This window comes from Gymnogyps californianus, chromosome 27 (assembly GCF_018139145.2).
Source record: "Gymnogyps californianus isolate 813 chromosome 27, ASM1813914v2, whole genome shotgun sequence".
NCBI classification, from domain to species: domain Eukaryota; kingdom Metazoa; phylum Chordata; class Aves; order Accipitriformes; family Cathartidae; genus Gymnogyps; species Gymnogyps californianus.
The window spans coordinates 2,264,278-2,280,394 of NC_059497.1; the positions used below are offsets into that span (position 1 = coordinate 2,264,278).

Here is a 16,117-nt window from a genome sequence, read left to right on the forward strand (position 1 = left end):
GTGGGGCGGCGGCGGCGCGGGGCGGCCCCGCCGAGGATGCTGCGGCTGCGCTGCAAGGCCCGGAGCGGCACCCACCCGCTGCCCGGCCTCACGGCCCACTCCCGCCTCCGCGACATGCAGGCCGCCCTGGCCGCCCTCACCGGCGTCCCCGCCTCGGCCCAGCGCCTCCTTCTCGGTTTCCCGCCGCGGAGCCTGGACCTCAGCGACGGCGAGCGGCGGCTCGGCGACCTCGGCATCCACTCGGGTGAGGGCCGGGCGGGCGCCCTGGGCCTGCACGGCGGGGGGGGGGTGGGTACCGGCGCCGGCGCTTTATGGCCTCCGCTGCCCCGCCGGCTGCAATTACCTTAATTAAAAGAGGCTGCGGCCCAGCACGCCCCTCATCAGCCGGCTGTCGGGCCGGTTCCTCCTCCCGGGGGTGGCTGTCAACACCCGGCTCGGGAGTGACGCCTGCTCGCCGGTAGTGGCTTTGCCCGCGTCCCGAGGGTCCGGAGGCAAAAGCGCGGGGCTCCCGCGGGGCTGGCAGGGAACGGGCACCGGGACACGGCAGGTGAGTACGCCGGAGCCCGCCGCGTACGCTCGGTCGGCGAGCTGTGGTGCTGCCGGCCGTTTTGGCTGAGGCTGTTTTCCATCAGCATACCGCGCTGCTGGGGAAAACGAGAGCGAGCCTGAATAAATAACAACGCAGCCGTGTTGTCCCGTTTGAGGGGCGGCAGCACCTTTTAACTCCAGCTGCATGTTTCTCTCAATTCTTCCTCCTCCTGTGTTTGGCAGGCGATACTCTGATAGTTGAAGAGGACACGTCCAAACCCAAGACTGACTCGCCGGTAGTCGCAAAAAGAACGATGTCTAACGCGGTTAGGGAAGCCGTGCCTGTGCTTGCGAGGAGGGTTGTTCCGGCAGATAACTCCTGTCTCTTCACCAGTGTGTACTATGTGGTGGAGGGAGGCGTTTACGACCCGGGTTGCGCTCCAGAGATGCGCAGCCTTATAGCCCAGATAGTAGCAAGTGATCCTGAATCTTACTGTGAGGCAGTTCTAGGGAAGACTAACAGGGAGTACTGTGACTGGATCCGGCGAGAGGAGACTTGGGGGGGAGCCATCGAAGTGTCCATTTTATCCAAATTTTACCAGTGCGAAATCTGTGTGGTGGACACACAGACAGTCAGAATCGACCGCTTTGGGGAAGATGCCGGTTACACTAAGCGGGTCCTTTTAATTTATGATGGGATTCATTATGATCCGCTTGAGCGTAAAATCCCCAACTCGGACATTCCTCCTCAGACCATTTTCTCCACAACTGATGATGTTGTTCTTGCACAAGCGTTGGAGTTGGCAGATGAAGCCAGACGGAAGAGGCAGTTTACCGATGTGAATCACTTTACGCTGAGGTGCATGGTGTGCCAGAAGGGACTAACTGGACAAGTGGAAGCCAGAGAACACGCCAAGGAGACTGGACACACCAACTTCGGGGAAGTGTGACGTCTGCATGAGGATGGTTACATCGACTACCTCACCGGTCCAGAATAAAATTCTGGATTTCCAGATAAGCTGTATGTAATCATAAAATTCCGTTCACAGAGCTTGAAAAGCATATTAACGTAACGATGGCCAAGATGCACAGGTTTGTTATGGTTAGTGACTTTTCCAACAGATTTGAAATAGCTATCTTCTCGCATGCTAATTTCTAGTACTTCGGCAGGTGGTATACACTGGCAGCTAAAACTTGATTCCTGAAATAATCTTCTCTTTGTGTATGTGATCTGAGCGGACATACAAAACCAGGCTTGTTCAACACTAGCGTAAAATCTAGTCTCTAAGTTACTGAATTAATCTCTCTGCATTATGTTTTTGGGGTAATTAAATTAATCTAAGGGTTTGGGAAACACATATCAGCATTACTTGTAGTAAGAATTAGACTCTGCACATACAAGAGGTTCTTGCAGGGGAAACTGCTCATTTGGTGCACAATTTTTAATGGAAAGAGTATTTCCAAAGCTGCCCTATACTATGTTACCATCAGAAGTAGAGTGTATTGTTTGTGTGAAGTCATGGCTTTAGAGAAAGAAATGGCCTCTAAGCTTTAAGATAGCCTTCTTTAAATTAATGAGTAGATGGTTAAGTGTTGAATAAACTTATTAATCCTCCATAGGTAGTTTTTAGTTGCTTGAAAAATAACTATCAACCCCCCTGGTGTTTACACTGCATCAGAACGTAGGCATGTTTCTTGAAATACTTTGGATTCTTCTTCATAATAGTATCGGAAATTCTGGGAAGAGGGAAATACAGTAGTTAGTTAGGGAAGTAACTTAATTTGCATCTGTTAAATACATTTAAGCAGACTTTACTTGGGTATAGCCGATCTCACGGCCACAGTGTTACTAAGCTGTACCAGATTCCAAATACTGTAAATTAGCACTTTAAGGTATAGTTCTTACTATAAAGTTTTGCCCTTTTTAAGAAGGACGGAGTGCTAACCCAGCAGGGAGGCTTGAAGTTTCTTCATCTGCATTCTGCCTTAATGTGTTTGATTTGTCACCGATGACTGCTCAGTAGCAAGACTTTAATTCTGATAATGAAGGGTGCAGTTTAATTTTCAGAACAAAATAAGCTGTGTACACTGCCCTACTTCTCATACTATTCAGAATCAGGGAAGTTGAAATTGGTTTAATATATCTTACCTCACAGCGGGGTTGTGAGGCTTAACTGTAAGTGCTTTTGAGGTCTTTTAAAAGGTGCTGTAAAGGTGCATATTACTGAAAGGGATTTTTTTTGTCTTTGAAACGCCTGTAACACACACTTGTTTTATTGAATTTTAAAATATTCTCAGCCTGCTATTCTTCTGTTACTCTGTTTTGAGTTACCTTCCTTGTACTTTTACAAATGGGGAGCAAGAACGTGCATCTTCGGACTGAGGCAGAAATAAACCCACTTTCCAAGTGGAATCTAAGATCTAGTTTTAAAGGCCTCCGTTCGTTAAGGCATCTGGCTAAACTCCTGCTGCAGCAAAAACTTCTTTTCTATAAAAAGCACGTTTCACTGACGTTCTCAGCTGAGGCTCCCAGTTGGACCTTGAAATACAGGAGGGTCTTATTGAGGAAGGAAAATAATTACCTAAGTGCTTTGCTGAATTGAGGCATGAATAATTAAGTATAAAAAATAGAATCACCAAGAGCACTATGGACCAGGTTTCATTTTAATTCAGTATTAAAATACACATTAGCACTGTTGGGAGTTTCCTATAGAAAGCCACTTAGCTTCCAGTATTAAACCCCACTTTGCTTTTAGCCTGTCATGAGGGAAAAAAAAAAACCAACCAAAACCCAACATTAAAACCAGCCTTCTAGAAGCTGATGCTTGTAAACCTAAAGAAAGGAACTTGAAGGTTACACTGTGTTATAACTACTTGAGATGAAATACTGTCTAGGAATGAGACCAAGAGACTGTCAATCCTAAATTGTATTCTCAGCTTTCACACTGAAGCGGTGAGACGCCTTGGACAAGGAGCTGATCCTCACCATTTGCCATCTGTAAAATGGACATAATACCTACCTCAGAGAGGTGTACAAGGTGACTTACCTTTGGGTGTCTTTGAAACAGAAGTGGAAGATACGTATTTATTGTCTGCCATGTTTGCAAATGCATTGACTTTGGGGAGCAACACTTTTAGCTTTGTATCCTGGATGGATTTCTGAAAGTGTGTAAAAACATTTTTTTGGTATTTCTCAGTTGCAGTATTTTTTAAATTAGCTTATTTAATCCAGAGTGCTTAGCTTTGCTATATTATGTTTGCATTGGAAATCTGCTAGTGGAGAACTGGTTCCACTTGAGGGAAATGTGTCAATATCACTGCTTGGATGCTTTCTTTCGTTGCCTAGAAAATAAAATCTCTTTGGTTAAGAAATGTCAACAGAACTGCTGTAATTCATCTTTGTGAAAGTTGATACTGTTACACGCTGACAAACGCTTTCAAAGAACAAATAACCTGTGGTATGGACGGTGAGTCGGTAAAACCTTATGTGATTCTCCTAAACTCTTCCAAACAGAAAGTATCTATGTTATTTAAAATGTAAGATTCGTATACCTTTAAAGTACAACTCCCTTTCTTTTGTAGATGTTAGGGGTTTTTTACTAGCTTTTTATCAGCATTTGCCTGCCCTTAATGATACAATTACGGAAGTATCTCGAAAATGGCATCCTGGTACTAGTCAGATGACCGTCTGAACATCACTAATACATTTGCACTGAACTGTTATTAATTGTACAGCAAGATGTTAGTTACAGATATTTTAGAATAGAGGTGTTGTGAGACATAGGCTCAGGTACTGGCAGGGAATAATGTGACCTGTCCGGACAGCCCGTAAGATACAGGCTTATGTCCTTAACCATCACCATTTTTCCCATACAAATTTAAAATAAGCATTAAATTCCTGGCTGAATACTTCAGCACAGAGGTTGGTAACTAAATGGGCCCTGGAAATGGAAATTTTTGCCTTGGAGGTGTGCTTACTAAAAGCCAGGTTATTGGTATTGTTTTACCAATCTATGCAGTTCTGGATCTTCATTTAAATAAAGAATTCTGGTTTCCTGGTGCCAGTCTGGCAGTTTCACCAGCACTAAATTCCTTCTTTAATTAAAGAAGAGCCTAACACACTCTGATCATGTGGCCTTTCACAAACGTTGCATTGTATGGAGAGATACACATCATCTCCTGGTTATAACAGCACTTTAAAAGCTTGTCCGAGTTCACATGTTGAGCAGATGTTGAGCAAGGACTTTCACCCATGTAGGCGGTGCGCGTTCCCATCGCAGTAAAACGAGTGGCGTTAGCAAACGTTCCTAAAGGTCTGAGTGCCCAGTGTAACCCGGTGGTACAGCGTTCTGGTTTGTGTGTCATCAGCGCAGATCAGTTGGTATAACGTATTTCCTTCAACACGTGCCCTGAATTGCAAAAATTGTTGATGCACCAATAAACGTGACTGATGCATGCGTACTTGTTTAGTGTAGTCTGTGCCTCAGTTCTTGAATTTCAGGTTTGTGCTCTATTCGCTGTTGTTGACCAGCGTGTTTTCTAGGTCTTCGCACCAATGCAATGCAGTCTTTGAGCAGTTTGCGTCTGCTTTCCCCTCTATCTCGTTCCCTTTTTGCCGTGACTCTAAGAGACAGTCATGGCGAGAGAGGGACGTGGCCGCGCAACCTGTTCAGGACGAAGCTTCTTCACTTGTTCAACAATAACTTTTTTTTTTAATAGTAAAATATTTCCTCTGTGTAATTAAAGTCAGGTATCAAGAGGAACAACTGTAAAGAGAGTTTTACATACCTCCAGCATCTTTTATGCATTTAAATATATAAATCATTAAGTAGACAGACTTTAGGAAGAGTTGGGTTCAATAGCACGCATATCTACTTCATGGATGCAATCGCCTGAAAGACCGGTCTCAGGAGTAAATCAGTAATATTCTGAAGTTTCTGAAGGACAAAATTCCTTAGTTCAGGAAAAACTTATGTAAAAAGAGCAATTGCTGGGGAGAGGACTGAGAAAAGGAACATCTTGTTACACGGTACAGAATTAGTATCTTAAATCTGCACCTTTTCGTGTGCACAGGCACAGCAGAGGCCACTGGTGACAGTTTGGGGACGGTGCCTCCTGTACCCATCCCACCTTTTCCAGAGACCTGTTCCAGAACGAGTGCTACAATCGTGATCCGCCCTGGGGCAACAAAGCCCCACGCAGGAACACAGCGTTCATTTTCATAAACCTTTTTGACCTAAGCAGCGTTATCTGTTCGCCCTTCTCCACGTTTGAGGAAGCAGGAGGAGGGGACAGGCACGAATTTCGAAAATGCAGAATTTCTCTGCTGACTGCCTTAAACACAGAAATCCGCATGTCGATGGAGTTTTTGAGCAATCAGACGGACATACAACTGCTGAAGCATCTGCGTGTGGCAGATTTCACTGCCCGCAGCCCAGGCGGCACCAGAGGACGGCTCTGGCTCCTGCCCCGCACGAACCCACCCATGGGTAAGCCCTGCAAACCTCTCCCTGGCAGGGAAACTCTTTAATAAGAGGAGCAAAAACCTTTCAGCTTGCTATTTTGAAAATTACAGCTCTTTATCATACAAATTAAATGTCTGCCTGCATTTTAAATCAAGCTATGCGTCCAGTTGTAAAACTGCCATCAGGTTTTGCTCTGCTTGGGACTGGGCAGAATAAAATTACTTCAAATTGGCTGAAATCAATATTGGTTTTTCACTCCTCTGAGTCTGAGCGCCGGAATGCTTTCTGTAACAAAAGAAGGCAATAGGGGAGTTAACAAAATTAGGTTGTCCAAGATTGCAGTGTCCTTGTCTATTATTTTTAATTAAAGCCTTGGGGAAAATGTTGGGAACAGTATTATACCTTGAGAGCCAACTCCTTATTTCTGATGTAAAGTTAATGCTAACCAAACTATGGAAACACATCACCTCAGTTCTCTACCTCTTTTCTGTAAAATAGGGATAATAAATAGGGTTCCTTGCTGAGTTCACAGCCATATTAAGATTTAATTATTTCTCTAAACTGCTGTGTAATACTAGGTACTACCTCCCTAGTATTTTTCATAATTGATTCGTCAGCATACATACTGTACATACGATTTGGTCTAAGGAAAGTGTCCAACAGTCCTACAGAGTCGAATAAACATCGTTACGTTAACAGGTACCTTATCGGTGATGCGGTATGGACGCGTTTCCTCCAGGGCCAGGACTGAATCATTTGTGTTCTTTTGTTTATGAACAGGGTGAGGCACAACGGGTCTGTTAACATGCCGAAGTCCTTTCACGGCTTTGTGTAGTTTTCTCTGCATCATTTGACTACTTGCAAATACTTCATGCCATATATATGAAATCATGCTTTATTTTGGGCTGTCGCTATTTATATTCGTTGGAGGAAGAGGAATGTGGAAAAAGAACAGGTTCTTTCCAGGCATCTGATTCAGAGAAGCTGAAGACTTCCCTTAATGGATCATGACATTTTCCTGACCTACACAGAGCCCTGCAGGCAGCGAGCTTCTACCCATTTTATTGCACGGATTTAAGTCCTTGTGCGATCAGCACGGTGCTCTCAGGACACCGTTGCCCTGTCCTGGAGTGGTTGCTCATTCACACTGTGTGTGCATGTACAGTGAGAAAATAGCTCTGGGTTTGATTTGCTCCCTCTCTTAAAGCAGGCTCAGAACTAAGTGCAACTTGACAAAACCAGCGTGAATCTGACTCCGCTTAACTTGCCGCACCACCCAGCACGACACCAGTTAACGCTTCCAGAAGCGCTTGCACCAAGTCCTGCGCTCAGCTCTGCGATCGCCGGCTGTTGCAATGCTCAGGCAGCGGCTGGGGCTGCCGCTCCGAATGTGCCGCGTTCGCATCTCTTACCTCTGCTGCAGGCCAGCGTGGGAGCGCGGAGCTGGCTGGGCCTCCGGGGAGCTTCTGGCTTGTTCACTTGCTCCTCAGCACACACGTTCCCTTTCGTAACAGGGCACAGCTGGGGCTCAGCCACGCTGGTGGGAACCTCTGCGCTTCCTGGCTCATCTGCTTTCTCTCCATCCTGCTATGGCTTTAAATAACTCATGTTTCCACTTCCCTGTTCTGTGTAGCAGGGAACACACGTTGCAACACAGCCTTTTTCTAAAAAAAAGAAAAAAAAAATCATTGAAGCCTGACAACTTGAATTAATCTGGTGGCTGTATCAGTTCTGGAAGTTTGCTGCAGGGTTTCTGCTTGGATATTTATAGTTATTCAGTGAGGAGCACCTTGCAGAGCAGATACAAGTCTGTGCTGGGGCGGGGGGGGGAGCAATGATCTAAGCATTGTTTATCAGAGAGAAAAGCTGTAATTTTAATAGGAGAGCCCAAAGTCGGGGTAATAACCAGCCACTGCAGTTCTTTCAGCTGCTTCTGCAGCACCACCTGGGCAGATCGGGTGCTGGGGGTTGGCGTCACCCAGTGCTGCAAAGGGTGCTTGCTGCAGATGGAATAACTGGGCTCTTCTTCACCTTCCCCCGGAGAGAGGCAGCAGAGGCAGTACCCTCGTCCCCGGAGGAGGGGATGCTGCTGAAGGAAATGCCCGGGCAGCAGTTTCTGAGAAGGTGTTGGTGTGAGTGAGGTGGGCAGCTGAGGTGAAGAGGAGTGTGATGGGTGTCTCGGGGGCTTTAGCTTTACCCAAGCTCTAGGACTTGAGCTTAAGCTGCCTAGCAAAGTGCAGTGAACCTGTAGAGGGGCTCAACGCCTGCAGGGAGCGATGCCAGGAGGGGCGAAGGGGGAGCTGCAGCCGGGCAGTATGTGCAGAACGAGCCCCAGAGCTGTGCACGACCTGGGCACCCCCTCCTCTAGCACGCAAATAAAGCTTAGTGGGGAAGCTTCCCTTCTAAAACGGCTTTTTACCCATCTTTACAAGAATCTCCTTACAGCATACAGCAGCAGGCAGCAGACTTTTGGCCTCTGGGAAAGCTTTGGTGATATGCAAGTATATACCTGTTCTAGCAACAATCTGTGGTTTTAGAGCCGAGAAGGAACCGGGTCCTACACTGAGCTGAGGGACCTCGTGCACAAAACCACCTAAGAGAATAAACCTGTTGTGGGGTAACGCGTTCAGCAGCACACGGCGCAAACGCCCAGCGAAGGACTTAATTACTACGTACAAAGGCGCTTTGGTCAGGGCTGCGCGTTCGGCTCCTCCGCATGTCAGCGAGCAGCTATGCGGCAGAACAGGATGTCGGATTAAGGAGTCGCCGGCGAAACCCGTGCTGAGGACATCGGAGGACACCAGCCAAGCCGGGAAGTGAGTGAGCTGGGTGGTACCGAGCGGAGCTGCCCGCAGCCTCCCAGGCACCGGGTGCCGGTGCTGCCGCCCGCCTCTGCCGCTGCGCCTCTGCCTGCGCTACCTGCACCGTGTTGGCTCAGGGCAAAGCTGCTCTGGCAGGGCTGCGAGAGAGCACGGCACGCAGGGACCCGGCTGCTTTGGGTCAGAACATGAAGGTGTTTTAGGGGCTCGGCTGTGCTGTGACCCCACCCCGGAGCAGTAGGAAAGCTGCCTTGCATGGGTACAAGATGAATTTCTCTCGCCCCGGTGCAGCAGGCTGCAGGTGAGGGGCCGGGGGCTCGCCCGCAAGCGCATACCTGCCGAGCACCCACCTGCCGAGCACCCGCGCAGCCTTATCTCCGCTGGGGAGGCGAGTTAATGTGTAACCCAGCTCTGTTTGGTTAGCCCAGAAAAGCAAAGAAGTCCTGGGATAGGCACGGCCGGGACAAGGATTTGGGCAGCGTGGAACGACAGACGTCCTGGTAAAAAAAGAAAAAAAAAAATTAATAATCTATATTCCTTCTTGTCCTTTGCTTTCTGTCCTTTTCCTGCTGAATGGGCTGCAGGCGAGGGGCTGAGCGCCTCTGCCCGGGTGGGACGCGGGGCTGCGGGTACCGGCAGGGTTACGGACGTGCTTTGCTTTGGAAGGGTAAAGTGCGGCGGAGCTGTCACGGGAGGTGGCACCAGCGAAGATGGACGAGGTGGTTTGAAGGTGGTGGCGGGAGGAAAGCTGGGGAGACCAGCAGCTGCCGGCGGAGAGGCTGGGAAAACTGGTGCTCAGGACAGCAAACGGCTCGGGCAACTATGTGCACTCGATTTACTTGTTTAAATAGGAGGAACTATAGATCTGCCGCCATTGTCTGCTTTCACCCTGAGGTGGGATCCATCCCGCTGTGCCGCTCCAGAGCAGGAGCAGCTGGGACGGTACCTGCAAACGGTGTTTTGCTTTGGTTTGTGTTTTGAGCTGGCCAGGACGAAGCCCTTTGCCGGCAGCTGTAAGGCAGAGGGGGTACGGCTGCTCTGCCTTAGACAGCAAAAAATACCGAGGCTCTGTAACATTGCTGGGGAGCTGTAATAGAGTGCTTGTAGTAATACTGGGCTTAAAAGAAAGTAACCTCTTCATATAAAGCAATTAGCATTAATTGCTACCCAGCACCTCTTTGATGTTTGAGGGCTCAGCGAGCTTTGTAAAGGGCAGTCGTGGCAGCTGTCACAAAAGCTGCGCAAACTGGCCTTTTATTTTAGATAAAAAATAGCTTCTTCTAAAAGCATTTTTAGAGGGGGAAGATATATAGCATTGAAAAACAGCTTTTCAAGTACCATGTCTTTTAATTTAAATGCTCAGTCATATTTTTAGTTTGTGGCTGAACTGCCATGTTATTCAGCAAAAGGAAGGAACTGTAAAATCCTTCCGAATCATAAAACCTGGGATTTTTCAACACTGATTTTTTCCCCTTTCCCAAGTCGGATGAATGCGTTAGAGCCATAATCGCATCAGAGAACTAGTGGGCAGGAAAATGAACTTCTTGTTTCTGCATAGATCCTCTCCAGCGTCCAACGAGCTCTGGGCTGAACTTTGCTTCCCTGCGAGCTGGGGCTCAGCGGGTGCCAAAGCCTTGGCAGCTGCTTTATGTTTCTGCAAACGCCATTCGAACGAGAGCAAATTATTTCTTCCAATGGGCTGACAACGGTGGGCATCTTCATGGAGCAATTAGCTCTGTCGAGACCCCTAATTAGAGGTGGGCCCCGCTGCCGCTCTCCCGCCCCGGGGGCTGCCTTGCACAGCGGACGCTGGCTCCGACCGGCTGCTCCAGCTGCAGGCGTCAAGTTCGAGCCAGACTTTCGCTTCCCCAGAAGTGTTTTGCTCTCTCGAATGTGTGCGGCAGGGCGGGAGGCAGCGAGGAGCATTGCAGCAATCCCGATCAAGCAGGCGGTAGTCTCTCGCTGCTTGGAAGTAGATTCGTATTTCACGTTGCAAATATTCGGGTGCACAGTAAAACTGCGTGGCTTGCAGCAGCTTAAAAACCCCCAAACTCAGACAGTGTCTCTGCTTCCCGACAGCTAAAAGCTCTGGCTATAAAGTTATCCAAACTCAAAGAATCAAGGGTATTGCTGTTCTAAAACTACCTCTTACTCAAATGTAATTTAAGCAATAAATAATGCAAAGCTGAGACCGAAATATTAAACTCCTCCTGCGTGGAAGGATTGGATCTGTCAGGGCGTGGGTGTTGAAATCTGATTTTTGTGGCATATTCCAATTACAAAGGAATTCTTTCAGGGTCTAACACTCTGAACAAGCAGCCAGTTCTGCTCACTTATCGCTAGATCTAATTCCCTGATCATGCTACAAGAAAAAAAAAGCAGCAGTGTGTTCCTGCATGCCGCGGCCAGGTTACAGCACAAAGAGCTCCTCTGTCTTCTGACGAGCAAATCCTCTTGCGTGGGTCCGTGTGTGTTGGAGGGGGTGTTTGTTTTGCTGCTCTCATTAGCTTCCACGGCCCAGTTCTCCTCTCCCAAAGAATGGGCGGTGCGCAATTGGTGGTGTCAGTAAATTTTGGAAGCTTAATGCTTTACATCCATAAGTAATTATGCCTTTTGTAGGTTGCTCAGCCTCTCCCCGCAGGCAGCAGAGCTCTCTGGGCCACGCACCCTGCGAGCATAACTGGCCCCTCTGCCGCCCGGGACCCTGCCCCGGGAAGGTCTCGCTGTCGGGAACCCCACAGCAGGTTGTTTGTCAGCCAGCCGCTACCACCTTCGGGTCCCACCAGTGTTAGGGGTACGGGCTGCATCCAGAAGAGCAGCAGGGGTGCATTGCTGCAAGCAGAGGGGGACATCGGGGTGCTGCTTGCAACACCCCTGGGGCGGCTGGAGACACAGCACATCGCTGCAGCCTGCGTACAGCCCCCAGCACTGCCCTGCTCCATGCAAGCTATGCCAGGCATGTGCCCAAACACACCCAGGCGTGCCCCGAAGGTACAGGGGCACCTCCCCGCAGCCACGACACCTCTGTGGCCCCTGAGGAAGGGTGGCAGAGGAAGGGCTTTGCCAGGAGGAAGCTCCCAGCAGAGCAAGGCTGTGACTAAGCAGCAGCGTTTCGGGTCAGCATGTTCAGAAGTTTGAGAGCACTTCAGCTGCATAGCTGGAAACGGTGTGGTGGAGGGAAATGGTCCCAACAAGGCAGAGCTGGGCTGGGGCTCGCATTGGGATGGGATCACTGCTGCCGAGGTCCCAAGCTGAGCTGGGCTTACAGCCTCTTCCTTCTCTCAGGAACCACTTTATCCACACCTCCGAGATGATTAGATAACCACCAACATGAGATGGCCATGGCTGGGCAGTCCAGAGCTTTCTCTATTTCCAGTTCTTGTGGGGAAAACTTCAGTTCCAAGGATGCTTTAAGAAAGCCCAGCTGCCCCTTCTCCTGGAGAGAGCAGCCTAAGATCAAGCACATATGCATCCATCGAGCAGCTTCACAGCCCGCCTGTCCTTCCTCCGGCTGAGCCCCCGTGCTTGCATCGCCCTGGGGGGTCTCGCAGCTTAACGCCTCTCCTTTCTTCTGCTTCAGCCGGGATATTGCCCCCCGTGCCGGACGCTGTGGCAGCCTGTGATATGCCTAGGAAGGAGCTGGGGATGGCTGGCTGCGACTCTGGCAGCTGTGACAGCATGGTCAGCACAGCCTCCAACCACTCGCAGCGTGTAAGTAACCCTGTTATGCCCAGCCCGGGCACGGCAGGGGCTCAACTTGCTCCTCTTGGCAGCTGAGGAAGGATTTCGGTCGTATCTCTGCTCAAAACCGCTCTCCATCGGTGCTTTGGAAGCACCTGGGGGCCCTGTGACAGCATCGTGCTGAGGGCAGCGCAAGGACCAAATTAATTCCTGCCCCAAAGCACTCCCAGACTTTCAGTCCTGCCACGCGTGTGGCAGTGATCAGGAGCCTTCGCTCCTGCAAGGTCTCCTCTGGGAAATGATACCGAGAGCCCAGCGGCTCCTGCGTTGCCCGAAGATGCAGAGGCAGATAGCGCAGGCACTGGGCAGGAGGAGCCTGGCGAGTTCCCCAGTGATGGATTAGACCAGTTGGATAACTGGGTCAGACTGGCTCCAACAAGGGTGACTTCACCTGGAAAAGACAGCGAGCTGTACTCCTCCCCGCTGACAAGAGATTAATTTCCTAGTTAAGGCAGAGATGAGTTTGGACCATGGGTGTAGATGTGTAATTTTTCACTATCTGTCCATTAAAGCTTGTTTGTCTCCAAACACTGATTCCAAGATTGATGGACTAATTACATCCTGTCTGACTTGGAGCATAATTGATATGTGTAAGTGCAATGCTCAGTCCTGAACAGGTTTTCCATTTGAGGTATTGCAAACCAGAACCAAACCCTCTGAAATTTATTAGGGATGGAAAAACTGGTTGCAATATTACACGGTAAAAGATTCGGATGGGTGTCTCTCTGCAAAACAACTCCACCTGGGACAATTTCCTTTCCATGCTTGTTGATCTGATGCACACTCCATCCTTTCCTGCACTTCAGTATTTTCATGATATATTGCATGTATCACCTTGTAACTTGGCACTTCCACAGCAATCATATCTCATGATACTTGAAATACAACAAAAATTAAGCAGGATCTTGCTGGGGTATGAATAGGAGAACAAGGAGAGGGACCAGCACCCACAGGTAAGCCTTCAGTATTTACGATGTTTAGGCAAGCTTCTAAGATTCAGCATTGCTGATCAGTACAGGTGTCTGTACCTATAGACCACCCACATTTGTTTACTTTGAAATATGAGCAGATGGGTAAAGAACTAGAAGATAGAGGCCAAGTTTCCAAGTTAAGAATAACCCATCTTCTGATGCCCATAGTAGGGTAATATAAAAATGGCCTTAAGTATATATATCTTTTTTTTAAAAGGAAGTTGTCTAGTTTTCTGTAGCTGTATAGCCACTGGCCAAGTCTCCTGGCCAGGAGCTGTCACAGGTCTCCTCTTAACTGCCAGGGCTGTGAATAACAATACACCTCCGTCTCCTACCTGTACTGCTTTTTTCCTTTTTTCAGAGCGATAACAGTTATGACTACTTATCTGTGGAAGAGAAAGAGTGTTTGATGTTCTTAGAAGAAACTATTGGCTCACTGGATGCAGAAGCAGACAGCGGGGTCTCTACCGATGAGACCGACTACGTGGAGCCCTCCAAGCTGCCCGGGACGTGGCCTAAGAGAGACTCCGTTCCCCGGGGTAAGATGGAAACCCGTGCTCCAGCCCTTGTTTGCAAAGGGACTTTCTTGCTGCGGTGCGTTCCCTTGGCAGGCAGGGAAGGAGCACTGCCCCAGTTTTACGCATGTGGTAAGCTAAAGCCAGCTTGTTTTCATCACTCCACGGTGAGCAGAGGCTGTAGGCAGCGAGATAGGTAGGGCACCAACTGCATTTTCCCAGTTCTCACGTGCAGGAGCTGCTAGCAGCTATTGAGCAAGGTCAGCAGAACTGCAGGGCAGAGCGTCTTTGCTCATGCTCCGAACAGGCTTACACAGATTAACAAGGCTCCTCATTCACGATGTGCTTTGTGAAATCCAAAGTATCTGACTTTCTCAGCAGTGACGGCATATTAGCTGGAGTCAGGGTAAACTCTCTGGGTGCAAGTACCCTGCCATGGCTGCACTGGCTTAGCAGGCGTGAAGAAGTGTGTTTTGCAAACAGGAAGGTGTCCTGTGTCCATGTGCGGAACAGCGCATGACTTCATCTCTCTCTTTGCCTAGATTTGGAAAATGGGGCTCCCCCTCCGAGTGTAGGTCAGCAGCGTGCAGCTGAACAGAAGAGTGGTAAGAGCATCTCTGCCTTCTCAGGCTTGGCTCCAGCAGCAGTTCCAAGCTCAGGCTATTACAGTCTTCCAAGGAGCATCACTGTAGCAAACGGAGCTTCTGACAGCAAAGCGACTGTCCGCACAGTGGAGGACCCAGTGCCAGTAGATAAATCTTCACAGGAGATGGCCAGGGAGGACAGGCTTGACCAAGCCAACATGAGAAGCCAGATGAAGTCCCTGGGATCTTTGATTATCCAACCCCCAGATCCCTTCCAGGATGACCTGGTGAGCCACGAGTGGTCACGTAGCAATCGTTCAGATGCCAAGAGGGAAACAGCCAAGGAGACCAAGACTTGGACTTCATGGGGCCAGCCAGAGAAATCCACCTTGGAAGAGGTCCCTCAGGACCCCAATACCAAGCGCGGGCCTCCAACAGCCCCCAAACCGCGAAAATTGCCACCAAATATTATCCTGAAAACCAGCAAAAACAGCCCAGTGCCACTTGCCATGGAGCCCAGCCAGAAGGTAAAATCACCTCCTCCATCCTCGGCCGGCTCTCAGCCCAGCTCTGCCAGCGATGCCGCTGCTGAAAAGGTGAATTCGGGGCACCTTGACCCCAAGGAGAGGCAGAAAGCCCGGCGGGAGGCATTGGAGAAGCTTGGACTGTCGCAGGACAGGAGGGAGCCTAGCGCCCACCTTCAACCTACCACGCATCCCCAACCAAGGGAGATGCCATTCCCCGTCCCTGGGGAGCCCGAGACACACTGTGGGGCAGCGGAGAGGTCGGTGCCGGGTAGCCGGCAGATGACCTTCAAATCCAACACCCTGGAGCGCTCCGGCGTGGGGCTGAGCAGCTCCATGGCCAGCACCAAGGAGCAGAGCGTCAAGACCAGCAGCTCCTTGGGCAAGATGTCCTTCATCGAGCGGCTCGCCCCGAGCTTCCTTAGGAGCAGCCGCCCCCGGCCAGTATCCCTTGGGGTGGGGAAGGACTTCGCTGGTCTGAAGGAGCCCGGGCAGGTGGAGCAGGTGAAGAGCAGCAAGTGGCGATCCCACCCACTGCAGAGCTTCCCCAGGCCAGCCGGCTCCTGTGTCAGCGTGAAGATTTCCCCCAAGGGCACGACCGATGAGAACCGGCGAGAGGCACTGAAGAAGCTCGGTCTGCTGAAGGAATAGCTCCACGGGCAGCGGGGCTGCTGGAAAAGGGGCTTTTCACCCCAGATTCAGCTGCCTTCGCTGCCTGTCCTCAGGCAGCACAACCATAAGCATCTTCTGCTGTGATCTCCTGCCCCAGCATCTTGGGAGGGGTACCACAGGAGGTACTCGGAGCTTCACACCAAATAAAGTAACACCGCGTGTACATAATATTTTGTATATAGCAAGTGTATATGAGCTATTTATAGAAAGCATCACTCAGCATGTGGATGGGGCATATTCTCCTACAAGGTCTTCAGTGCATTTGGGGACTCATCGAAACAGGGAAGCCATGGAATTG

General features: G+C 49.6%; 2 protein-coding genes across 2 annotated transcripts; both read left to right on the forward strand.

Moving 5' to 3' along the window:
• Positions 1-36: 36 nt before the first annotated feature.
• Positions 37-4,085, forward strand: YOD1 (YOD1 deubiquitinase). The gene is made up of 2 exons (XM_050911224.1): positions 37-244; positions 772-4,085. Exons 1-2 carry the CDS (start codon positions 37-39, stop codon positions 1,476-1,478), a joined length of 915 nt encoding a protein of 304 aa, XP_050767181.1. The 3' UTR covers positions 1,479-4,085.
• Positions 4,086-12,432: 8,347 nt separating this feature from the next.
• Positions 12,433-15,798, forward strand: C27H1orf116 (chromosome 27 C1orf116 homolog). The gene is made up of 3 exons (XM_050911490.1): positions 12,433-12,523; positions 13,886-14,063; positions 14,582-15,798. The coding sequence occupies exons 1-3, from the start codon at positions 12,437-12,439 to the stop codon at positions 15,796-15,798; spliced, it is 1,482 nt and encodes a 493-aa protein (XP_050767447.1). The 5' UTR covers positions 12,433-12,436.
• Positions 15,799-16,117: the final 319 nt, after the last annotated feature.

What these genes read in the sequence shown, in the direction of transcription:
- YOD1 (XM_050911224.1), top strand. Translation starts at nt 37, where the DNA reads ATGCTGCGGCTGCGCTGCAAGGCCCGGAGCGGCACCCACCCGCTGCCC. An exon ending in CGACCTCGGCATCCACTCGG is followed by an intron (nt 245 to 771) that starts GTGAGGGCCGGG and finishes TGTGTTTGGCAG; the next exon opens with GCGATACTCTGATAGTTGAA.
- C27H1orf116 (XM_050911490.1), top strand. Translation starts at nt 12,437, where the DNA reads ATGCCTAGGAAGGAGCTGGGGATGGCTGGCTGCGACTCTGGCAGCTGT. An exon ending in CCTCCAACCACTCGCAGCGT is followed by an intron (nt 12,524 to 13,885) that starts GTAAGTAACCCT and finishes TCCTTTTTTCAG; the next exon opens with AGCGATAACAGTTATGACTA. An exon ending in GAGAGACTCCGTTCCCCGGG is followed by an intron (nt 14,064 to 14,581) that starts GTAAGATGGAAA and finishes CTCTTTGCCTAG; the next exon opens with ATTTGGAAAATGGGGCTCCC.